Source organism: Lupinus angustifolius, chromosome LG08 (assembly GCF_001865875.1).
Source record: "Lupinus angustifolius cultivar Tanjil chromosome LG08, LupAngTanjil_v1.0, whole genome shotgun sequence".
NCBI classification, from domain to species: Eukaryota; Viridiplantae; Streptophyta; class Magnoliopsida; order Fabales; family Fabaceae; genus Lupinus; species Lupinus angustifolius.
In genome coordinates this window covers 24,565,367-24,590,981 of record NC_032016.1, presented here as the reverse complement: position 1 = coordinate 24,590,981, position 25,615 = coordinate 24,565,367, and the positions used below count along the sequence as shown (strand labels likewise).

Genomic DNA, 25,615 nt, shown 5'->3' with positions numbered 1-25,615 from the left:
ATGGTGATGATACAATAACAGTATATAAAACTCATACACTGTTAGTGCATATATCTTTTTCTCATATTATATAGATATTACATTCTTAAATAATTAGGAGATGTAACAATTTAATAGTCTAACATTTGTATTTATGATATAATTTCTATAATTTATAATGTATAGTTTGCATATCATAAATAAATATTTATAATTTACAGTTAGTTAATCAAATAACATGGAACAATATTGGGTGAAGAAGAACATTGAGTTATATATGATTTTTTTGGTAGAAAATAGAAAATAATGAGAGCAAAATAGGGAACCACAAATTATGCCATGATGAAATGGTTATTTTAAACTTTCCTTTTATTAAGTAGTATAGAAGTATATAAATATAGATTTAACATGACCTTCTCCTACTATCCTTTATAGAAATTTTAGTGGCTAATGTAGTAAGTAAACATAAAAAAATTGATTTGTTTAGTTTGTTATAAAATCAATATATAGAAAGAACTGTTATAAAATCAATTTTTAGACATTATAATAAGAACTGTTTAAATATATATTATTTTATTTTAGAAATTGATAGTTGACAGTTGTCTAAAGGCAGTTTAAGAAAGTTGGAAAAAAATGGAATCTAACTTAATGAGCTGAATAAGGAAATTAGTTAATAGTTAATTGAATAAAATCTTCTCTTCTTATTATTATTATTATTATTGTAAACGCGTAGTAGCAGCTGAGAAAGAGTGATAAATAGATCTGTTTGGTTTTTGAGAATAAAATAATAAAAAGCAATGGGAGAGGTGGCGCGTGGAGGTTGTTGTCCTCCGATGGATCTCTTCCGTTCCGAGTCGATGCAACTCGTTCAACTCATCATTCCAATCGAATCCGCTCATCTCACCGTTTCTTATCTCGGTGATCTTGGCCTCCTTCAATTCAAAGATGTTTGTCACTCTTTCTTCTTTTCAATAAACCCTTTCTTCTATTCCTATTCGCCTTATGAATTATATACTTTTCATTTTTATTTGTTTATGCGTTTGTTTTTCAAATTAAGGATTATGTGGAATATATAGAGGATAAGTTATTATTATTCCTGCAATGAATTAAGGTTTCTTCTTTCTTAGTTTCGCTAAATGAAAACACGACGATGTGTTGGTTTGAGAGATTTCTGTAAATATGATGTGTTCTTTTTGTTATTTTCAGCTTAATACAGATAAAAGCCCTTTTCAACGGACTTATGCTGCTCAGGTGTGTTTGTTTTCTGCTTTGATAAGCCATTTCTATTAAGCTAATGTATTTTTGTGATTCTGATACTTGTTTTCGATGACGATAATCATGGATTATCAATTGTTGTTGCCCTTGTCTACAGCGGCTTCGTAAAACCTGTTTGAGATGTTTTATTTTTCTCTATCAATTTTTGTTGTTGGGTTTGTTTTTGTTTTTTAAAAAGGTCATTTCACTTTGACTCTATGTTGCACAATTTTATCACGGATCGAAGAGTTGTTAATAGGGACAATGGCTAAGATAGCAGAACAGGGAGGGGGAGACCTTGGATGATGGATTGTGGACACTATTTTGAGTCTTCCTCTGAAGTGATTATTTATCTCACATTACTTAAGTTTGGAATTTAGCTTTTGCTGCATATATTAATAGTGTGTCTGGAACACAAATCCATCTTATTTGGTTTGGGATGCATCTGGTTTCTTTTTGGTGCATACTAGATGTCTTTTTAACGTTGTTTCCCCATTATTGAGAGGTCAGGCAGCTTTTCTGCATTGACCTTGTCTTTTTTCTTTGTTGATTTATGGTTGCTCATACATTTGGGAGGGTTCGATGTTCTCTAAACTAGTATTTTCTTCTCTTTGTTTTAATGAACTTTCTTCGATCAAGAGAAAAATATAAATGTTATGCATTTACGCTTTTAATTTGTTTGGTGATAAATGTTGGTCCTTATGAAGATAAAAAGATGTGGAGAGATGGCTCGTAAATTACGTTTTTTCAAGGAGCAAATGTCGAAGGCAGATGTTTTACCAGTACATTCTACAACAGTGGTTGATGTGAACATTGATGATCTTGAGGTACGTAATATGTATGCTGAGAATGTTGTTTCCCCCTTTCTTTTATTCTATCACATAGGTAGGGCTGATAATGAACCAATTCAACATTTGTTCAAAGCGTGACTCTTTATTTAGCTCGATAAACTTGGTTCATGAACCAAACGAGTTGAACTTGAGCTAAAAATTGATTTGATTAGATAAATGAGTTGAACTTGAGCTAAAAATTGATTTGATTAGATAAATGAGCCGAACTTGAGTCAAATACAATACAACTCGCTAGGTTCATGAGTTGGTTCTATTACATACATATATATATACATGAGAGTGACTCAAGTGAGAACAATTCTCATGTAAAAATTACGAGAACAATAAATCAATGTTAAAAAAAGTACCTGGATGATTAAGATTAAAAGTTAGTTAATGATCACTTAAAAAAGTCATGTGCACTTATCTTTTAATCTTGGCAATTCAAAAATGATCCGATGATACATATAAATTGTTCTTATTTCTCACATGAAGAGTTGTTCTCACTCACTTTCTATACACACATATAAATGTATACAATATTTTCCAAATTAACTTTAACTGGTCGCTAAATTTATTATTAAAATTTACAAATTTTCTCTACGTATATATGTATAATCCACCAACACCTTATAGACCTTTAAATTTATGCTGGTGAGCGACATAAATTTAGCTCGTTAATCCGCTTAAAAGTTTATGAACTTTAATTTAGCCGAACTTGAGCTGAAAAGGTAGTTCGACATTGAACTCGGCTCGAAACACGACTCAAGCCAATCCTAAAACAAGTCGAGCTGAGCTGAGTCAAGTTCAAATGGACTCATTTCCACCTGTACTTATAGGTTAACCAATGGTTTGTCTTGTAATAGGTAAAACTTGCAGAAATTGAGTCAGAGTTAACCGAGATGAATGCAAATGGCGAAAAGTTGCAACGCTCTTACAATGAACTTGTGGAGTATAAACTTGTTCTTGAGAAGGTGCATTCCGTTTTCTACTTAACTTATCGATTATAAGTTTTCTCTTTTGCAATTATAAGACAAACTCAATTTATTTCCATATGATTTTTTTTGGGGCTTATTGACTTGTAATATCTCAAAACCTTGTTCAAATGATGTATTGATGAATATCATGAGCATAAGTAATTGTTGCATGGTAGGCTGAATCATAGGATGTGCTTAGTAGAAAGCAAAATGGACTTGACAATGTGCCAATGCATGCATTACTGTATGTTAAGGAGATACAAACTAATATTTATGAAATACTTATAATTTGATGTGGTTCTACCTGACTTGTTTTTGTTTTTATCGATTGAGCACTGTCAAAATACATCTCCAATTGCCAAAGTTATTTAATATTCTACATGTACTGATGTCCTGATATGATATTAGGTGTTAGATGTGTAAATTTGAAGATATGACAAGCCAATTAATAAATAGTTCCTATTTTCCAGGCTGGTGAGTTTTTCCACACTGCTCAAAGCCGTGCCATAGAGCAGCAGAGAGAAAATGAATCACGCCAACTGGTTGATGAATCTTTGGAAACACCTTTATTGCAAGACCAAGTAGATTTCTTACCTGCTTAAATTTATTTATTTTCTCTTATAACATTGACAACTATTTTATAACGGCTTGACTCCCGCTGTTTGCTCTGTTATAAAGGATTTTGTAGGTGATTCATCGAAGCAAGTTAAATTGGGGTTTTTAGCTGGTCTTGTTGCCAGGGAAAAGTCTGTGGCATTTGAGAGAATTTTATTTCGTGCCACCAGAGGCAATGTGTTTTTGAGGCAGGCTGCTGTTGAGAATCCTACCACAGACCCGGTTACTGGAGAAAAGGTGCTTACCTACCCCCCCTTATAGATTAACACTTTCATTATAGCTTATAGATGGTTCATATTAACATCTTGTCTGAGGGTATGTTAGTCTGGATGCATCCGATAATTATTTTTCTTGGGTTTGTATTAATAATGGGTTGCTATCAAGCATAGGGAAGATGTTGTCGTCTTGGTCAAACTACTTAGGTTCAACATAAAAATTGGACGCTCTCCTGTCCTTTTTAATAAAATTAAAACCTCTCGATTTACATTAGCAACCTGAACACTCTTACCTGTACTTAGTTTATTGGCTTTTGTTTCTTGTCAATGATATACTGTGCTCATACAGATCACAGCTAGCCTTGTCCTTCTAAGACATGGTGCATTGAAAGTGTCCTCAGTTAATAGTGATGTTTCTTTTGAAATATGAATAGGGGATGAAGTTCTTTAGTTGTATTATGTCTTGGATATTTCATCTTATTTTGACTGTTCTGTCAATACTGTGCATATTGTCCGGGCCTGTTGGTATTAACAAATTCAAAAAGTACATTATCATTGAGTGATAAACTTTCTATCTCCAATTATATTGGAAGGCTTGCTACATCTTTTATTATATTTCTAATACGTTCAGTACTTTACCTATGCATCTGGTCTCTATTGAAGATATAACAAACGGCGTTTTGCATTCTTGTCAAAATAAATTGTTGCCTGTTGCAATATTTTCTTCTGCCTTGTATTCTATTGTCATTGGTGAATGTTAATCTGCAGACTGAGAAAAATGTGTTTGTGGTCTTCTATGCTGCCGAAAAAGCGAAATCCAAGATTCTGAAAATATGTGACGCCTTTGGTGCTAATCGTTACCCTTTTGCAGAGGATGTTGGAAAACAAACTGAAATGACAAAAGAGGTTCGTATTTTGGCTCTTAGTTCTCTGAATGGAAACTTATGGCTGCTCATTTTAATTGTTTCAAGCTACTGCTGTACTTTTTAAAGCAGCAAATGTGAATCTAGATCGGTAGCAGCAACTCCAAATATTCTTCCTTCACAATTCCATTGCTCTGACTATGTGCTCTTTCAATGATTCTTAAAATGGAAGTATTTATTAAAGAACATTTTTTTCTTTTTCGATATAAGAAATTTATCAAGAGAGAAGACAATAATAGTACACGTGCAAGAGGATGAGGAACCCTCGAGCTAAAAAATGACAAACAAGTATAATGTTAAACAAAAACTAAGAATGAGAAATATGCAGCAAGGCATGGCGATGTCTTCGCAGATATGATTGCTTGCTACTATAAAATCATTTTATTTATGTATAACAATGAGATTCTTCTACCTAAATTGTTTCCTTGTATGGTTTATTTGTAAGAAGCCACTAAAATATCTGTGTGTACAACTTATTAGGTAACTGCAATTTTTGGGGTATTATGTCTATACAATTTTAACAAATTCACAAGCAGGTATCCCGAAGAATTTTAGAATTGAAGACAACAATAGATGCTGGACTGCTGCATCGGGCTACCTTGCTACAGACTATTGGTGCTCAATTTGAGCAATGGAATCTTTTGGTATGTCAAAAATTAAACTTGCCCATGTTTTGTTTGTGTGTAATGCATATTTTCCTGTACCTGACCACCTACTTTCTTTATCATGTCTTTGGTTAAGTGTAAATCTTCTTACTCAAATCTATGAATTATTTGTTGATTAATATTTTCTTTTTGCTGTTATTACTGAAAATACCTTCAACTCGTAAAGGTGAGGAAGGAAAAATCTATTTACCATACCCTGAACATGCTAAGCCTTGATGTGACAAAAAAATGTCTTGTGGCTGAAGGGTGGAGTCCTGTTTTTGCAACAAAGCAGGTATTTACTGTTTCTGTGGTCCTTTCTTTTGTAATGGGTTTTCTTTTTGTCTTAGCTAGAGTTAATACTTCTTTTATGGTTACTGGAAAATTGAATTTATGGAACATGTTATGTTGCCTTTTCAGATCCAGGATGCTTTACACCGGGCAGCAATTGACGCAAACTCTCAAGTTAGTGCCATTTTGCAAGTTCTGCATACTAGGGAGTTGCCACCTACATATTTCCGCACAAACAAATTTACTTCTTCATTTCAAGGAATTATTGATTCATATGGGTGAGCACCATGCTGATTCAATTCTCTTCTTCATCCCTTAATTTTTGGTTGTGTGCAGGGTGAGGTGTACTTATTGATATTACGTGCAGAATAAGTGCAAAATACATATTGAATGCATGATCACCACATGTTAATAATATGTTTGCACTGTACATATAGTATACCGTTAGAGATAGGATATAAGGAGATTATGATCAAAGTAGAAGTTGATCTTTTATTTTCACAGTATTTCATTGTTCTCTTTCATTACCAATGTGGTTTATCCTGCTCTAAGTTATTTTTAATTTGCAGATAACTATTGATACGCCATTTCCAATCTTTATTTCATATAGGCTGGAATTTGAACCTACTCTCAAGACTTCATTTGAATTTTTATAAATAAATAAAAAGCATCATAGTGCATGAGGCTACCACCTAGTGGATTTTAGGGAGGATATATGTATGTAACCTTGCCCCTTTTAAGTGGAGAGACTGTTTCCAAGATAATTAGAAACATGTATGGAAACTCAGAATTATTTTTTGAAATATGAATTCTGAAGTTGTTATCATCTAAGCAATTCAAATGCCGAAGTTAGAATTCTGTAGACCCTTCCCAAACTGAAGTGCTTTAATTTCTAAACTTATTGCTCAAATGAAAAAGAGTGACTGATATACCTCAAACTCAAGGTGTACCCCTCTTTTAATATTTTGTTTAAATTAAAAGAGCTTTCCATTAAGAGCTTGAGTCCCTATTTGTTATCTAAACAATTTAAGAGCTTGAGTCCCTATTTGTTCTGAAAGACATCACACTAATATTTCAGGGTTGCGAAGTATCAAGAGGCAAATCCTACTGTGTACACTGTAGTTACCTTTCCATTTCTTTTTGCTGTTATGTTTGGTGATTGGGGACATGGAATATGTATACTACTAGCTGCTCTATATTTCATAATTCGGGAGAAGAAACTTTCTAGCCAGGTAACCTTTTATTTTGCCATGAAAATTCTTCCTTCAATGAAAGTATTAAAAATAAATGTTATATTTTGATTGGAGAAATTAGATTGATTTTCTCTACTTTTTGTCTAAAATGTCTTATTAGATGTCTCATGCTATATATGCATGGTGGGTGTATATGCAGAAACATATTTAGACCATGTTGGTAAATAATGTTGGTATTTTGACAAGGTTAGAATCCTTATGGATTAATGAAAACCTTTGGAAATCTTTCGTGTTAACAGTTTCTTTGGTGACTGTTCTTTATGCAACCACAGAGAACTCTTCCATAGCATATTCATTAATTTAATAATTTTCGAAGGTTCATATTGCTGCCTGATAAGTGAGAGAATTTTCAAGTGTGTGCAACACTGCTCTTTCAACACCATGCACCTAGAGTGCTTGAATTCATGAAAATTAGTGGTTTTTGTTACTGTAGAAAGACCATAATTTCTTTTTTTGGTGTATTAGTTTAGATGGTCACCCTCACCCTCCCTAATGAATTTTGTAATTTTTGCAAAATGCAACAGACTTACCAACTAAGGCAACTGACACCTTTGTCCATATTCCATTGTTGCTTTTAACCAGATGATGAAAAAAATCTGTAAAATCTGTGGATTGACATTTGACAGTTCATTTGCCATCAATTTCTGCCCAGTAGTGTGTTATTTTTGTTCCTCTTGCATGAATATATTTCAAGGTTTTTTTTGTTTATAAAAAACAGTCATGTAACATTAAATCCTTTGGTGATAAACAGAAGCTTGATGACATCACAGAGATGACTTTTGGAGGCCGTTATGTTATTTTTATGATGGCACTCTTTTCAATCTACACCGGTGTGATATATAATGAGTTCTTCTCTGTCTCATTTAAAATCTTTGGTCCTTCTGCGTATGAATGTCGTGATCTGTCTTGCACGTAAATCAAATCCCTTAACTTATAAAATTTAATATTTTATTTTATGCTTTTAGAAATTTAGTCACCATCGTTCTTGTCCTTTTCTCTACTTCTTTTATGTAGGGAAGCTACAACAGTGGGCCTGATAAAAGCACGCCGTACTTACCCATTTGGTGTGGATCCTGTATGGCATGGTTCACGAAGTGAATTACCATTTCTTAACTCTTTGAAAATGAAAATGTCTATTCTCCTTGGGGTTGCTCAAATGAACCTAGGAATTATGATGAGCTTTTGTAATGCTAAATTCTTTAAGAACAGCGTAAATGTATGGTACGTATACAACAATAACATTATTTTTGGGAAAACGCTACTTAATTTTTTTTTCCTGCATGGTGGGAAGAAAGCAGGTTGAAATAGATCTCCAAACACTTTTGAGCAATTATTCACATCTGCAATATTACTGGATTTCTTTTAATCATTTTGATCTGGCTTACTAATTTATAATTGATGCCATTTTATTGTACACTGTTTCATTTTCAGGTTCCAGTTTGTTCCCCAGATAATATTTCTCAACAGTCTATTTGGCTACCTATCCCTTCTTATTATTGTGAAGTGGTGCACTGGTTCTCAAGCTGATTTGTATCATATATTGATCTACATGTTCCTGAGCCCTACAGATGATTTGGGTGAAAACCAACTCTTTGTTGGTCAGAAATATCTGCAGGTTTTTAACTTCCAAGACCCCCCTTCCCCAATCCTTTTACGTGTATTTCTATAATACTTACATCTTTGTTCTATTCCTACCAGCTTGTGCTTTTGATTCTGGCCTTTATTGCTGTGCCTTGGATGCTGCTCCCAAAACCTTTTATTTTGAAGAAGCAACATGAAAATGTATGCTTCCTTTTGTACTTGTACCTCACTTTTTTTTGTCATTACATGGAACTTTTACCTTTGTTCTGATTTTAATACTCTTGTTACTTCAGAGGCACGGGGTTGAATCTTATGCACCACTTCAAACGACAGAGGAGAGCTTGCAAGTAGAGTCAAATCATGATTCCCATGGTCATGGGGAATTTGAGTTCAGTGAAGTCTTTGTACATCAACTCATACACACCATAGAATTCGTACTTGGAGCAGTTTCAAATACAGCTTCTTACCTTCGTCTATGGGCCCTTAGGTATGTCTCTGAAATTTTCCATACAAACATACACAGCCAAATGCTCTCTATTATAAAATAGCAGCTTCCCCCAGCTCACAAAAAAATAGTAATAATAATTAAATGCTTTTTTGGGCAAGTGAAGCAATTGTTTATTCTACTAATAGTGCTTGAGTTCTGCCATAGGTATGAGGGTGGAGCCTCATGTCATGCCTTTTATTAAATTACAGTATCCATTTACTGATTATTTTCCTTTTTTATTTACTCAGTCTTGCTCATTCGGAGTTATCAAGTGTATTCTACGAGAAGGTTCTGCTAATGGCATGGGGGTATGTTGCATTGATTTCTGTCAATCCATCTATTTTTAAACAAGAGCTTGTCCATATATATTTATATATAATGTGGGAAGTGACTAGCAATTGCTCTTTCCTGGTGTGACAGGTACAATAATGTGGTTATCCTGATAATTGGTCTGATTGTGTTTATTTTCGCTACTGTTGGAGTGTTGCTTGTGATGGAAACATTGAGTGCCTTCTTGCATGCTTTACGTCTTCACTGGGTGGAGTTCCAGAACAAGTTTTATGAAGGAGATGGTTACAAGTTCCACCCTTTCTCCTTCTTATTGGTAGAAGATGAGGATGAGTGAATAAGGTGTTGTCATGTTACTACTACCTTTGCACCTTTACTGATTCTTTCAACTGCGGATTGTAATGGTGGAATTCTTGGAGCTTTTTGGTCCAACACCATTCCGTAACTTGTTTATTTATGCATTTGGGTGGGGGAATAAATATTATCATCAGGCAGTGTAATAACTACAATATAACTTAATATTTATGTGCTTTTTGCCTCCAAAATTTGATCGATATTTAATATGCTGGTATCATAAGATGCATATTTTTGTCATAAAAAAGTTGATTTGGTCGTGTCCATCTATCAATCTGAGGCATCAACAGTGTCCCTCTATTAATGTACTAGATATACCGGTCTTGAAAGCAATTTATCTATTTCTTATCCGATTGTGGGGTGGGGCTTTTGTACTCTTAATTGTTTATTCATGATTTTTGGTAATTAATATTTCATAAATTACATATCCTACGACTATAGGACATCAAATTTTATGACATTGAATGTTGAGTTCATGTAATAGTGACACACTTCACAAGATAATATTGAAATTAATGCATTAATAAGATAATTGTAGTAGTTGATATTGTAAAAAAGATGGTAGAATTACACTTTAAATAGTTTTGATATACTAGAGAAAACTAATAGTAGCTGTCGGTAAAAAGTAAATTTAAGTAGAGACTAATTTATGATATTGTTCTATTAATATAGTCGATTTCATTTAATAAGATAAAGACTTTGTTTATATGGGTAAATAGTTTATAGTAGTACACTTGATATGACCGAATAGATATAATTATAGATACTTTCTATTTCATTTTCATCCAAATTATATTGATACCCTTGATATTTAATAAAATTACATATAATACATGAACTTCTTTTATTGCTAAGTGTAATTACAAAGACATCTTGGGTAAGTATAATTATATTGAACATGAAAGAGTGTTAGTATAGTTTCCTCTTTATTTTAAACATATATTAACCATTTACTTCTTATTTATTTCTGCGTTTAAAAAGAAAAACCAAATTATGAAGATAGTTTACTGACTAGAGAGAATCAAACAAGTATCCCAGTAACTTCAGAAGTCAGAACTAAATTCCTATTTGCTAACCAATGAACAGTGTGAACAACATGAGGGACCGCTCCAAAAATTTGCTTGACATGTGTTTATTAAGTCCTTATCTTGTGTGTTCAAAAAAATGAATCAAGCAGAATAACAAAATATAATAATTACTTATGCATCTTATGACTCGCACTCAACACAAAATCTCTTTTCTAATATTTTGCAAATAATTTCATTGACTGAAAATACATTCTTGAAATTATTCTTCAAGATTGCATATAAGTTAGCCACCTTAAAATGTGGGGAACCATTTATACAAGGTTAAAATTAGATATTCGATAAGAAGATCAGCTAGGTAACATCCTACTAAGTAGTGGAGGTATGAACAGCAGCCACTGTTGAAACCATAGAGTCCACCCCACAAATATTTCGTCCTCGGCAAATCTTGTAGTATCCATTTTCACCCCAGTTCTCACCCCATGAATTCTTAATGATCCAATATGGTTTCTCCTTCATCCGAATCGGTGCATAAGCATCAGAACCATAGCCCACAAGTAAGACTCCATGATCTAGGTGCTTTGAACAGATATAAGGGCATGATACTCCACCAATATATGTTTGCATAAATACTGCATTGATAGCCACTGCATTTTTATCCATAGAAAATCACAAGATCATTAATATCCATTGATGAGACTGAAACTAATAATTGAATAAACTGTTCCAGAAAAGGTTGATAGTTCAAAATACTACTCACCTGCAAGAGGCCCATTTTTCACAAGATTTGCAGCAATCTGGTTTTCATCAAGTGAGACTACGCTGAAGTTTGCCACTGATGCTGCAATCTTTGTCTTGTCAAATTTGCAGGTGCCACAATCGGTACCGGAATAAGGATAGTCTTTCTCTCTCATTACCCCACCAGATTTAAGAATGTATTCAAAAGCACTATTCATCAATCCACCATTGCACCCTGAGTCACAAGAACCTGGCTCATCTGGATCACACTGCACATAGGAATAAGATGCAATTTATTCAAGATAAGGAACAAGAAGAAACAGGGAAATTAATCATCTTTCCATTTAAATTAAAAGAATTCATTTCACACGTAGAAAAAAACTCAATTGTAAGAAAGAAAGAAAAAACAAACCTCATGATCACAATCAACAAGTTGTTGTTCGCTAAGACTAACAAGTTCTCCAGTGGATAGGAAGTGAGCACCTTCCAATGCTCCGTTTGTGCTGAAGCTCCAACACGATCCACATGAACCCTAATTCCCAACCAAATAAACAAATAAATTAAAAATCAATCGATTACATCATTGCATGGCATAATAATTACTATATTAATCAAGTAAATAAATAAATAAATAATCAAATAATGGCATAATAATTACTACATGAACCCTAATTCCCAACCAAATAAATAAATATATTCAAAATCAAGCGATTACATCATTGCAATAACAAATAATGGCATAATAATTACTATATTAATCAAGTTATTTTATTTTGTAGCTTTCAAATTAGTTTATATGACCCGAAAGCAAAAATAAATGAAATGAATAAGAGAAAATATATAGGAACCTGATTCTTAACGGGGGTAACGGCACCGTGATCTCTCCAATCAAAATCATTTGGAAGATTATCAGTTGGCAAAATAGGAGCTTTGTTTGCATCAGAAGGCAACCTCAACCGTCTCAATCCTAAAACACTGTTCCGAAACTCAGAGGGTGTGAGATCGGAGAACCGTGTAACACCGTGAGTGGCGGAAGGGTCCATGTTCTGGTGACGTTTAGCACGGCGCAGGTTAGCATTAAATACCTTGAACCTGTAATCATGTTCTGCCTCTGAAGAATAGGTTTTACCGAACCTGATCTTGAACGCTGAGAAATGATCCTCTGCTCCTAACCGCGCATCATCACCGTCGATCACTTGACGGATCAAGGGGTCTGCACCGTCCGATGAGAAGACGGAAACGAAGAGGAGAGAGAGGGAAAGAGAGAGAAAAAAAGAATGATTCATGTTGAGAATGAAAAGATGAATGGTGTGGAGTTAGTTTATATAAACTAAAATAGAAGAAGAGTGTGTGTTAGCGATAAATACTCCGAAAAAGAAGAATGAAGATTACTTGGAGTAACGGAAAGGTATAACTGTTACCAACACAATTACAAAAAAGATGAAGAAAAAACATAAATGGAGTGCTTTTGTTGATTTCATTACTGGGTTAAAATTGGGCTTTTGTTATTGGGCCTTATTACTGATTCTACACGGCCCAACAATGAAGGGTTTTTGTATTCGGTGCTATAAAAGGGTACTCCTTATCTTCTTGCATCGTTTAGGCCTAAGGTATCACACTTTTAGCTCTGAGTCACTGAGCTTATAACAAATTCCAGAAAAGGTACTGTCTTTTCTCTTTTCCCATTTCATTTCACTAATCATTTCCGATTTTAACATAGTCATCATTTCAATTTCTATATGTTATTACCCTGTTTTCGTTGAACAATTTGGTTTTTTGTTTTTATAATTTTCTGAATCATACATTTATTTATTAAAAGTGTTGGAAATGAAATTATGATTGGGTTCTTGGAATATAGTATTTCAATACAAAAACTGTGTATACGATCAGTTTTGGGGTTATAGATTCAATTTAGGGTTACTCTGTATTTCACCTAGAATTTTCTGTTAGGGTGTCAAAACTACCTCCGAGGATGAACAAAAATATACTTTCGTTCTTCTGAGTGAAGTCCATGCTGATAAATATTGGAGACCTGAACTGAGGACGTTTTTAAGATCCATTTGTCTTCTCTATTTAACTATGTTTTTAATTACTTTTTTGAAAATCAATTTTGGTACAGTCACTATATTACATTGTTTCGTTGATTTCATGATAATTCCAAGCTAGAGAGTGTTTAAAAATGTTTTCATAGCTCGACAAGAAATTCTTGCTCCCGTTTGGATTGCTGTGAATCTAGTTGGTTGGTTTTTGATATAGAAATTAGAAGCATCAGCTTTGATATGACTTTCAGTTTTTGTGGGCTTTTCCCAGAATTCAATATGAAATGTTGTCAGCAGTATCATGTAATATATTTTAATTTTAGTTCTAATGATGATTGATAGTCATTTTACATTCCAGCTCTTTTAGTTTTCTTTTACCTTTTTTTCCTACATCCTTATGCATGCTTAGTTTATTGGCATATAATTTATTTTTAGGATAGATAGCGTAGAAAACTACCCCAATCAAATTTAAGCCAAAAGATTAATTTCACTGTGGTTGTGCATGTTGGTTAACTGGAATCCTTGTGTTATCTTATTTCTGATTGTTTTATTATAGATGGAGGAGGGTAGGTTTGCTGAAGAACTTTATGCGGAAAGTTTGCAACTGTCAAAATTAGAACTTAGGCCTACCATTGCTGATGATCAAGAAACTAAGTTAACTGGTAAGGTTCAGTATTGTTGAACTGATATGGAAACTCTCTTGTTACATAAGTTAAGGGTTTGTTTGTGATTTCGTTATTTGAGGGTGGTGGAGGGAAATGCTTATATTTACTAAAATTAAATTGTCTGGTATTCTTGTTCCTTAGTGGCATTCACTGTGCATTTTTAAACTAACACATTGCTTTGAATGTAAGGATCATCCTCCAAAAAGTGCAGTATTATATAAACTATTGAAATTGGTTTCAAATTTCTTGGGTGTAAAGAGTATTTTGTTTTGTGAAACATTGGAGTGCATGTGCTTTTTATTAATGCATCAGTGTTTTCGTTTTTGGGTCTCTTGCTTTAAGGCATCTAATTGTATATTATGATTTCAGATTGTGATGGTGACGATTTGGACCTTGATGGTTCTTCGTGGGATGCCTTTGATGACAAGTTGGATAACTCATCAGATTTGGACAGGGAGTGGCAGAGGAGACATGACCAATTCCATACGGTATTTTTACAAATATTTTCCTTTTTTAGATTATAATCTTTTACTTCTATGAAGTGATTAGCTGTTATTTTTCATTATCCGTCGTATTTTAGATCGGATATCGCGATGGTCTTATAGCAGGGAAGGAAGCTTCTGCACAGGAGGGGTTCAATATTGGTTTTAAGCAATCAGTCCTTAATGGTTATAGCTGGGGTGTTGTAAGAGGTGTTACCAGGTAGGTATTCAGAGACTCAAATGAGATAATTATGCAGTACGTTTACAGTATCTAGCTCAACGACTTGCACACTAATATATTTTTAAAATTCGTATGTTCTATTTCCATCCTGTGAAGTGCATTTGCTTATCTTCCAGACCAGTTAAAAGAGAAGTTGGTTGAAACATTCGTAAAAAGAAATGAGTTTCAGGGGCTGTATGAATCCGTACATTCTTTGTCTACAACAGATGCCCTTGGATTGTTTAATGAAGACATTAAAGCAAAAGAAGCGGTACAGCAGAGTGAACATGTAGAGATTAGCCCCCAAACAGCGAGGTTGCGGGAGCAAACTTCCGATGGCTCTCTCGGGAATTATCTGGGACAACTGGAATCACTGATTCGTGAATCTCCTGCCATTGACATTCATTTGCCCAAACCGGAGTAGATGGTGCTAGCTTGTGTGTATAGCAGTTTAGCCTAGAAAAGTAAGAGCATGTTGTGGAAGATCTTTTCCATGTGTATGATTTTAAAACTTACTATATCTTTTTGCGCAAGAAAAATGTAGGTCATTTGGTTCCCAGAACAGTGATATTAATGGCTAATTTATATCAAGTAATGTGTTTTCTCATGTGTAACCGTGTAAGGCTAGTTTATACATTTGCAAAATGGAAATGGTTCATACACAATTGTTTCAAAACTGCACTGCATTACATCTTCATAGTCAAATACCTCTTTCGGGTATGTCAGCAAGAAAATAAAATAAAGTAAAAAAGCCTCATTCAGGTATGAATTCATATGATCACCTTAGAGAACGAAAGACCACCACCCTTGGTTCCTTGATGGTAATGATAAGGGCTTCTTACTTACCAAATAATGATATTCTCATATTAGAAAAAGAATTAAGCGAAAGAAGGTCAATGATTCAATTAGTAAATGACCCTATCAAATTCAAAGATTGATGTAGCCACAATATATGTCACTCTATGTACCATAAGGAAAGGATGTGCAAAGGCCAAAAAAGGAGGTTCTTATTTGCATGGAGTTATAGGATCGCATCTTCCCACAATATATGTCACTCTATGTACCATAAGTTGTGTTGTGTTTCGATGAACATTTAAATTAAAAATATAACTGTTAAGTATTTTTTGATTAATCACTACATCTTTCATGCAAATTTATTATATAATAGCACATAAAATCTATCACTAATGTTGATGTCAAATCATTTGAATTTGGAAGATGGAGGACTTGATGAATATTGAAGTTCATCTTTAATCATAATTATGGCAGTATAGCACCAAAACCTGATTCATTGCACTTTCTTGAACCACGTCATCTTCTACAGGGTAGTCAGATTTCTGCATCAAATTATTTATGGTAGCATGTGTTCTTTAAATAAAATGTAAACTACCATGAATGAAAATATTAAAACAAATATTAACATGTTGCTAATAATCCTAAATATGTGGGAATTGAGAAGCAACATAGACTAGTGTTTAGATACAAAATACTAGAGGGATGACAGATTCATATTTTTGTAACTTGAGGTTGCACTGTCATGCAGCAAATAATTTTGCTGAAAGACCCAAATCAAGCGAATAGTTATACAACAAATGCACACCAGAAATTACTTGAAAGTTGTACATGAACTATCTTGCTTTCTTGTATGCTTTAGCATTTGGGTCAGACTGAAGATTTCTCGTACATACTTGAAGCTTGTTTGGGCCTTCAATGATCAGAATATTGTTGGAAATTTCAAATTACAACAGAGCAATTAGTAATATAAGCACCACCACTCAAGCCAAGATGCTATAGTTGTTTATAAATGTAGTTCTAGTTGTAGCAAAACACACTTAAAATCTAAATCGTTTAATTAGATTATATGAGCAAGCTAATAGGATATGCTATTCAATTTAAAATTAAAAATGATGTTGTGTTCAAAATTGACTAAGATTCCAAACATACTGCAATCACGTGGTCACAAGGATATTATTCCCAAATCCCAATCAATGCATAATAATTTTCAAAATCTATAGTTCTTTTTCCACTTAAGATTGTGCAATTTTACCACTCCTGGAACAATTCAATTAGTGAAAGATCATCTTCTAACCCATCAAAGAAGATGCTATTTCAGAAAGAATTTAATATGTATACACACTGACAGTATAAGTGTTTTTACACTATCAACAAATCCCTACCATTCATATGTTTGCTAGTATTGACTTTCAAACAAAAGTATTACAAATCAATTGTGGATGATGTGCTAACAATGTAAAAAACTTTACATTGTCAGTGCATAAATTTTAAACTCTTTCATAAAATTACTTCAGCTACCCATTTCAGAATCAACTGCATATTGAAAAAGACATGCCTTTCTTTTATACACTGCACAAAGACAAAGACATCAATTTAAGTCCAAATTTCTCATGAGCTTGAACTTTAGTGAAATCTAAGATATCATGAAAATTTTGTTGCCAAAGAATAATCATGTATTTAACTCAATTTAGTACCCTCCTCTCCACTCTACTCAGGAATCAAACATTGGCTCTTAACATTGTATTATTCATGAATATCTAGCTTTGCCCAACCATTGGGTCAATTATGTTGATTCTTGGGTGCTTATCTAATAACAACTAACTAGTGAAATTCTCAAATACACAAAAAAAAACAGAACCTAACTTTTATTCTTTTAAATATTGTCCCACACAACCTTATACATGCTAAGTATTGAATGAATTTCTTAACCTCCAATCATACCTATTAGGACAACATTGTTTTAGGAAAATACTTAATACACCAACATTTCTACCATTTTTATGTTACTACCATATTTGTGCAAAATTGGGCTTTTGTTATTGGGCCCTATTACTGATTCTAGACGGCCCAAAAATGGAGGGTTTTTTTATTAGAAAATGAAGAGAAAAAAGGCTAGGGTTTTTGTAGACGGTGCTATAAAAGGGTACTCCTTATCTTCTTGCATCGTTTAGGCCTAAGGTATCATCACACTTTTAGCTCCGAGTCACTGAACTTATAACAAATTCCAGAAAAGGTACTGTCTTTTCTCTTTTCCCATTTCATTTCACTAATCATTTCCGATTTTAACATGGTCATGATTTCAATTTCTGTATGTTATTACCCTGTTTTCGTTGAACAATTTGGTTTTTTGTTTTTATAGTTTTCTGAATCATACATTTATTTCTTACAAGTGTTGGAAATGAAATTATGATTGGGTTCTTGGAATATATCTTTTCAGTACAAAAAATGGGTTTACGATCAGCTTTGGTGTTATCGATTCAATTTAGGGTTACTCTGTATTTCACCTAGAATTTTCTGTTCAGGGTGTTAAAACTACCTCCAAGGATGAACAAAAATATACTTTCGTTCTTCTGAGTAAAGTCCATGCGGATTAAAATTGGAGACCTGAACTGAGGAGGTTTTTAAGATCCATTTGTCTTCTCTATTTAGCTATGTTTTTAATAACTTTTTTGAAAATCAATTTTGGTACAGACACTATATTACATTGTTTCGTTGATTTCATGATAATTCCAAGCTAGAGAGTGTTTAAAAATGTTTTTGTAGCTCGAAAGAAATTCTTGCTCCCGTTTGGATTGCTGTGAATCTAGTTGGTTTGTTTTTGATATAGAAATCAGATGGCTTTGATATGATTTTCAGTTTTTTGTGGGCTTTTCTCAGAATTCAATAGAAATGTTTTCAGCAGTATCATGTAATAATGTAATATATTTTAATTTTAGTTCTAATGATGATTGATTGACATTTTACATTCCATCTCCTAGTTTTTTTGACTTTTTGTTTCTACATCTTTTTGTATGCTTAGTCTATTGGCGTTTAATTTATTTTTCCTTGCATTTGTCCAGATGAATCGGGAAAAGTTGATCAAGATGGCTGGTTCAGTTCGAACTGGTGGAAAGGGTACTGTGAGAAGGTAGACATGAAACTGAATTTTTCCATTCTAATGAAAATCGTGTTTCCTAATTCTGAGCAATGTCGACATCTACAAAGTACATTTCTAACATGCTTTTTCTTCAAAATACTTTGTTACATGTGTCATTGGTTGCAGTTAACTGTCTTTGGGGATTAAAAACCTATATATATACTGAGTCAAATTAAGACCATGTGTTGTGCCAAAAAAATTTGCTAACTTTGATGTTAAGAAAATTTGACTCTTCTCTAAACATGGAAGGTTTCTTTTTATCCCTCACCAATATTTGTATACAGAGTCGGTCTTGTACTAAATTATTTTCTCTATTAATTTTTTATTAAAGAATGGATCTTCCGTTTTATTTTCTTTGTTTTACAATAAACCCCTTGAGTTGAAATTTCTCTCGATGTTTTGTCATTTCTTTGTTTAGAAAGAAGAAGGCTGTCCACAAGACAACAACTACAGATGACAAAAGGCTTCAGAGCACCCTCAAGAGAATAGGTGTGAACGCTATACCTGCAATTGAAGAGGTCAACATCTTTAAGGATGATATAGTTATCCAGTTTTTAAACCCCAAAGGTAATATCACTTTATAATATTCAGGTACTTATATTTTCTAAGATTAAAGACTATTGTTTCAATGTTCAAAGTTTACTGAGAGTGTCATGTTTTTCCAGTTCAAGCTTCCATTGCTGCTAATACTTGGGTGGTTAGTGGTTCTCCTCAAACCAAGAGTAAGCTTCCATTTTATTTTTCTTTACTCTGGAATGCCCTATTACTTAGTTGAACTTGTGCTGTATGCTCTAAAATGTGTATTGCCAACTTAATTGCTTGCTGTGTAAAAGTCTCTTAATGTTAATTTGGGCTGCATCACTATTTTGGTAGTATATGTTAGGATTCAATGCCTTTCTAACTATATCAGCATCTTTGAATATCTGGAATTTTGTTATATTATGCTTCATGATGTGGTATTATTTCTCATTTTTTTATAAACACCAATTTTTGTTTTGATTTACAGAGTTGCAGGATATACTCCCTAGTATTATTCACCAATTAGGTATAGGCCTTTTCCCTTTTTCCTTCTTTTTTTGTTTTTGTTTTTGTTTTTTGTTCTTTATTCCAACTTAAACATTTGGATTATTAAATTGCAGGACCAGATAACTTGGAAAACCTGAAGAAGCTAGCAGAGCAGTTTCAGAAGCAAGCTCCTGAAGCCGGTGCTGGCACAGCCACCATACCGGAGGAGAATGATGACGACGATGTCCCGGAACTTGTACCGGGTGAAACTTTTGAGACAGCTGCTGAGGAGACCAAGGCAGCTTCTTAGAGTATCATTGTCAATCATCATCATATTGCGTTATTTTTGTTTAATTTTCCCTGTGTTTCAAATTATAAAGTATTTCAGGTGTCTAGTTCTCCTGTGATATACTTTAAATTTAAAATACTCTCAAATTATTATATCTGTTTTCCTTGATCTAACTTGAAAAATTGGGTACTTTACTGCTTCAGTTTTTATATTGTTCGTGGATTGTTAGTTCTCCATGTAGGAATCACTTTTGTTTTTCTAATTTCATATCTTGTTTTATTTGTTTCTGTTATTTAAGTGGTGGATTGGATCCTGCAAGTGCCATCAGATTTGTTAGATCTGTGGCTATGTTGGAGAGTCCTCGTGCTTAGTTGTTTCAGTATATATACGTCTCACTTTCAGATACATTCTCACACCTGGTGCTTTGTTACGAGTATTAATTTGGATAAAAAAATCGATTCCCTTTAAAACACGAAATCATCAGTATTATCTCCACTTTTTTGTGTGTTTATCGATCATTTGGAAACTGACATGTGAAAGACATGTGTTCTAGAAAAAGGATTTTTTTTGTCATCTCTACTGGTGTTACTCAATTTGAGCAAGATTATCTCCATTTTTAAAAGAGATCTTAGATGTATGTTTTTAATCTCATGTGAAAGAGTATCTCCATTGATAATTAAGTTTGGGCCATGAATTGGAAATACATGTGGTGACCCTTTCCCCCGAAGTCTCATTAGTTAGTGTTGATAATGGAGACGTGCTCAAAATTCCCCGAAGTCTCATTAGTTATGTTCCACTCCCTTAATCGCACGCCAGTTCAGTTTGCTACGGACCCACATCTCAATAACACTCTCTTCCGATAAAGTTGTTGCTGGATAAATCAAGTGGTGAAACTTGTCAGATAGAATTTTGAGATTCTTGAAGGCCGGAAGCTGCTGAAACCAACCTCCTGAGGGATTTAAATACATTTTCTTTAGTTTCTTCAAACGGCCAAAACTCTTTCCAATCTTACCAATTAAACTGCTGCATGTTGTTAAGCTTCGTCGCTCCAAGCTCTGAAAGTCGGAGTGATCCTGTGAAGTTATCATAAGCGTCAAGAACCTCAAGCTGGACAGTGATTTCGCTGGGAAGTGACAGAAGAAGACGTTGTATGAATGTTGAGGACTTGGATGGAAGTGAGGTTTGCGAGGTATGGTGAGAATAAACATTGTGCAGAAACAGAGGTGGATTTCTTCACCTTCAGCAGCACATCCATGTCACTGAATGAGGAGCAAACAGATAGCCAAATGAAGGCAACATTAATACGCAACATACTGCCAATCCTCATGTATGTAACGTATGCTTTGCTATATCACGTAGCAGAAAATGAAATCAACGTTATGCAATGCTTAATGACTCAGAGACAATGCTCAATTCCTAAGACAGTAAAGAGCTTATCTAAAATCGAAATGGTACTCACCTAAATTAAATACTTCCAAAATAAAAAATAAACACATAAAAACAGCCGATTATATCATGTATGAAAGATAGGAAAATTTAATAAGAGCTGTATGAACGGGGTACAACACCATCTTCCATTCACAAACATGATTGCATCAAATTATCCACTCAGGTCGGGGAAAACAACACTTAATGCATTGAATAATTAATTAGAATGTGTAAAGGCTACAGACTGAATTAACCTGAAAAAAGCAAAAAAATATCCAAATAAATTACCAAGCAGTCAAGGGGTTAATATAAAAGCTATTACACTAACTATCATTTTTCTTCGTTTTCCCTTTCTTTTTGATTGGCAGTTCAGGTGATTCTTCCTGGTCTGCATGCTTTTTCCTCTTTTTCTTCTTTTCTCCCGCATCCAAATTGTCGTCATCGTCGGCAGAATTCTTCTTTTTCTTCTTTTCCTTCTTCACAACATCATGTTCTGGTTCTTCACCAGCATCACCATCAGGTTGCAATGTTGCATCCTCCTCATTCTTCTCTTCCTTTTTTTTCTTTTCTTTCTTCTCTTTCTTCTCTTTCTTTTTATCAGTGATAGCTAGCTCTGGTGTATCTTCATCAATTGCAGACTTAGACAATTGCCCAATAACTGAATCAGCTGAAGCATTATATGTCTACAAAGGGAAGAACCAATTAGCACTGACTGAAAATTTGATGGACATTACGACTAACAAGATAATGAAACAAGAGAACAGACCTTAGCTGGAGTAATTAGCCCTCCACTTCCTTTCTTTCTATCATTGTCATATGATTCTATTTTGGGTTTCCCTTTGGCAGAACCAGCAAAACGACCTAATTCTTTTCCTTCAAGGTTCCTCAAACGTGCTTCAAGCTACACAAACACTTGTGTAAGAAAGTCTCGATGAAAAAAATCATGTCGTGTAAAGATAAAACGAAGTAAAATAACTACCTTGAGTCTGCTCTCCAATCCCAAAGAGTTATCTTGGGGCTCTCCAAGAGCATCACACCTAATAGCCAATGCTGCCTTGGCAGCAAGTGACCGAGAAATCTTACCCTTGAGCTTTGGGGCTGCCTGGCCAATCAAGGATGCATGATATATAAGACCATACTTGGGAGTAGCATGCTTCGTCTTCAGTGCTCTAAAGAGAGCCTTCTCAGCACCAAGAATCTGCACAGTACTACCAGGCTGCTTCGCAAGATTCATTAAGCTACCTCCATGGGCAATGAGGCGAGCACCAACAAGTTCCCCAACAAGGGCAGTCAAATTGGGTGCAATGGTGTTCATTCTGCTCTTTAAATAATCAAAGAGTTGTGCTCTGTACTCTGAGAGAGACAAGACTTGATCACAAAGTTCTCTAATATTTGCTAAATCAAGCTCACCAATTTCAGTTCCCATAGATATTACAGATGCCTCCTTCACTGCTGCCTCAACCTCCTCTTGCAAAATCTGTAATAGCATGTAGTATGAAGAAAATCATTACTAAATAGCACCTGAGAAACTCTTCATTAAACAATAATTCATCTCTTTAACAAAGTTAACATACGTACAGAGCATTTGTAGTAGATATAAAGATTGTTTTAAACTATCCAGAACAAGATGAGCTCCACATTACACACACACACACACACATATATATATATAATTAATGTACAATTATTTGTGGACTAAGCTACAAGCAAATCATAATTCTACCTCAGAGAAATCAAGTGCTGCTGCATTAATGCGATCACCCATCAGCTTAACTGATTTTGCATAATGGATGTTATCCTGTATTATTTTAGTAAGCTCTGGAAAATGCCAACCATACCACTCCCGAACCCTCATGGCGTATGTATTCAATTCTTTATCAAGATCATCAAGTAAACCAATAGCCTGGACAATCATGGTATCCACCTAAAAAGAAGGTAAATAAGTCAGAAAATAGTTACACAAACAAGTCAGAAAAACATGAGCGCAAGGATAATCAAGCAAAAAGTTGAATCTTTAAAATTTCCACTACTTTTTTTAAAGACTCGTCCCAACTAGAAGAGCCACTGGTTACTATGTCACTTATGTATTGAGCTATTTGGATACAGCAGAAGGAAGTTACTTGAAACCCCTTCTATTTTCATCAGGAAGATACTACAACAGCTAATCATTAAGAAAATATGATTAAAGCCCACTTCTTCTCACTTAAAAGTATAATGGAGTTGAACAATTTAAAGTAAAATTGTTGATGAATTACAAATTATTCTAAAAACGTTACCATCCCTGCTTAATGTTTGTTAGAAATATAATTTTAATAACATCAGATTTTTACTTATATCAATCAACAACTATTCTGAGGGAGAATTACTTAAATTGCCACCATGGCAAGGCAATTTGTGAGTAAAGTGACATTCAAAAACATAGTGTTGGAGGTCTTACAAGACCAGATCACACACCAGCATCTGCCATTAATGACAATACAATAACAAATAGCAGACTGTAATATGGGTATTAACCCATGAAAAGTCGACAGGAGATGTTCCATAGTATTAAAAACACACCTTATCTGCACTAAACTTGAGCTTGAATCTGGATAAACTATGAGATAAACCCAAGCTCATTGGGGCCATGTCTTGTACAGCTAAACCAGATATGAGTTCAGCTAAATGATTTCTAACACCTCTAATCAACTCCATCACCGCATTGTTGTGAAGACAGTCAATTTTCTGTAAGGCCAAAAGAAAACATTTTAGCTATAAAAGATAAGTGAAACATAAACTACCATCAAAAGTTTATAAGAGAACTTAGGTTGAGCACCAGTTTCTCCTTAATCATATTTCCAAGCTTTGAATCAGCCACAGCTAGTGTTTCATTTTCACAATGAACACGCAAGAACTTGCGCAAACCTTTGCTAGCTTTCCCTTCAATCAGCAAAGTAGCAGCCTCCAAAGCTTCCGAGGTATTCTCAAACTTCGAGAAAGCTTTCAACTTGACAATCTAGTTTGGCAACATATATAGATAAGTTACGAGAAAATTTAACAAATCATACATACATAAAAACAGAGTACATACACCAGTTCAAACACAATTAAGAGGGAGGAATAGAGCGTAGAATGAAAACCTGTTTGGCAGAATCTGCAGTGGAAAAGTCCTTCCCTAAATCCTACAAAAAGAATTAAGCAAGAGATTAAGCATTTAAACTTAATGTTTATGGAAAATGGAAAGACATAAATAACACATTACATAGCTTACAATAACATAAACTCTTCCAAATTCCAATTTGAAATATACGATACCACGAAATATCGGAACAAAATTAACGAAATATAAGAAGTAACTATACCTCAACTTTGGAAAGCTTCCCTTCATTTAGCACCTTAAAAAGGGCAAACCCCGCCGGTGTCTCAAACAGAACAAGCATTTCCTAACCTCCTATTATAACATAAACTACATTAGAAAATGATAATCATCTCACTAAAAACAAAATATAACCAAAATGTAAGTTAAAACATAGAAATATGCACTAAACTAACGCAAAAGAAAACAAAATAATGAGCACATATATTACAGTTCTATATAAAACAAAATATAATTAAAATGCAAGTTAAGACATAGAAATATGCACTAAACTAACGTAAAAGCAAACAAAATAATGAGCACATAAATTACAGTTTTATATAAAACAAAGAAGAAGAAGAAGCAGCAACAGAAGGAATGAAGACCTAGATTTTGAAGCTTGAGGAGAAGTATGGTTTAAGAAGCATAAACCCTAGGTCGCAAGACACGAACGGGTTCAAATCACAAGGAACTGGCGGCACAAAATTATGAGTTTCATTTCAGCCATAATTAATTACATAAATTATTAACGGGCCATCACCATATCAGCCCGTTAATTAGGCCCGGCCCAATATTCTACTGTTAATTAGGCCTGGCCCAATATTCTACTGTTAATTAGGCCTGGCCCAATAGTATAGTATACAATATAACAAAACTCACCCAAGATACTTTGGGTATGAGACTGATGTCCACCTTTTTATTTGCTCCATGATTAAAAGTTTAACAGTAGATAATTCAAATTATTTTTCATGTCTCTATTTTTTATAT

At 34.0% G+C, this 25,615-nt stretch overlaps 5 protein-coding genes across 8 annotated transcripts; 3 read left to right on the top strand and 2 right to left on the bottom strand.

Moving 5' to 3' along the window:
- Positions 706 to 9,938, top strand: LOC109355479 (V-type proton ATPase subunit a2-like). The gene is made up of 18 exons (XM_019598668.1): positions 706 to 926; positions 1,186 to 1,230; positions 1,941 to 2,060; positions 2,930 to 3,037; positions 3,511 to 3,621; positions 3,719 to 3,892; positions 4,639 to 4,776; positions 5,330 to 5,437; positions 5,625 to 5,732; positions 5,858 to 6,006; positions 6,807 to 6,960; positions 7,733 to 7,893; positions 7,996 to 8,202; positions 8,413 to 8,596; positions 8,680 to 8,763; positions 8,856 to 9,049; positions 9,298 to 9,357; positions 9,470 to 9,938. The coding sequence occupies exons 1-18, from the start codon at positions 777 to 779 to the stop codon at positions 9,672 to 9,674; spliced, it is 2,460 nt and encodes an 819-aa protein (XP_019454213.1). The 5' UTR covers positions 706 to 776; the 3' UTR covers positions 9,675 to 9,938.
- LOC109355475 (cysteine protease RD19A-like) lies at positions 10,913 to 12,784 on the bottom strand. Its single transcript, XM_019598660.1, has 4 exons — positions 12,303 to 12,784; positions 11,867 to 11,986; positions 11,477 to 11,723; positions 10,913 to 11,363 (listed from the first exon to the last, which is right to left on the bottom strand). The coding sequence occupies exons 1-4, from the start codon at positions 12,738 to 12,740 to the stop codon at positions 11,086 to 11,088; spliced, it is 1,083 nt and encodes a 360-aa protein (XP_019454205.1). The 5' UTR covers positions 12,741 to 12,784; the 3' UTR covers positions 10,913 to 11,085.
- Positions 13,056 to 15,451, top strand: LOC109355476. Of its 3 annotated transcripts, XM_019598662.1 has the most exons (6): positions 13,057 to 13,116; positions 14,050 to 14,155; positions 14,528 to 14,646; positions 14,739 to 14,860; positions 14,978 to 15,307; positions 15,367 to 15,439. In XM_019598662.1, the coding sequence occupies exons 2-5, from the start codon at positions 14,050 to 14,052 to the stop codon at positions 15,282 to 15,284; spliced, it is 654 nt and encodes a 217-aa protein (XP_019454207.1). In that variant the 5' UTR covers positions 13,057 to 13,116; the 3' UTR covers positions 15,285 to 15,307; positions 15,367 to 15,439. The 3 variants fall into 3 exon arrangements, with proteins under 3 accessions (XP_019454208.1, XP_019454207.1, XP_019454206.1); XM_019598663.1 differs by having other exon boundaries at positions 13,056 to 13,116; positions 14,050 to 14,143; positions 14,978 to 15,451; XM_019598661.1 differs by having other exon boundaries at positions 14,978 to 15,451.
- On the top strand, positions 17,776 to 20,321 carry LOC109355477 (nascent polypeptide-associated complex subunit beta-like). Its single transcript, XM_019598665.1, has 6 exons — positions 17,776 to 17,888; positions 18,715 to 18,782; positions 19,210 to 19,358; positions 19,457 to 19,513; positions 19,798 to 19,836; positions 19,931 to 20,321. The coding sequence occupies exons 2-6, from the start codon at positions 18,715 to 18,717 to the stop codon at positions 20,104 to 20,106; spliced, it is 489 nt and encodes a 162-aa protein (XP_019454210.1). The 5' UTR covers positions 17,776 to 17,888; the 3' UTR covers positions 20,107 to 20,321.
- On the bottom strand, positions 21,639 to 25,345 carry LOC109355473 (probable nucleolar protein 5-1). Of its 2 annotated transcripts, XM_019598659.1 has the most exons (10): positions 25,234 to 25,333; positions 25,123 to 25,140; positions 24,855 to 24,940; positions 24,633 to 24,674; positions 24,329 to 24,508; positions 24,073 to 24,237; positions 23,237 to 23,437; positions 22,493 to 22,990; positions 22,280 to 22,414; positions 21,639 to 22,196 (listed from the first exon to the last, which is right to left on the bottom strand). In XM_019598659.1, the coding sequence occupies exons 3-10, from the start codon at positions 24,930 to 24,932 to the stop codon at positions 21,837 to 21,839; spliced, it is 1,659 nt and encodes a 552-aa protein (XP_019454204.1). In that variant the 5' UTR covers positions 24,933 to 24,940; positions 25,123 to 25,140; positions 25,234 to 25,333; the 3' UTR covers positions 21,639 to 21,836. The 2 variants fall into 2 exon arrangements, with proteins under 2 accessions (XP_019454204.1, XP_019454203.1); XM_019598658.1 differs by lacking the exon at positions 25,123 to 25,140 and having other exon boundaries at positions 24,855 to 24,943; positions 25,234 to 25,345.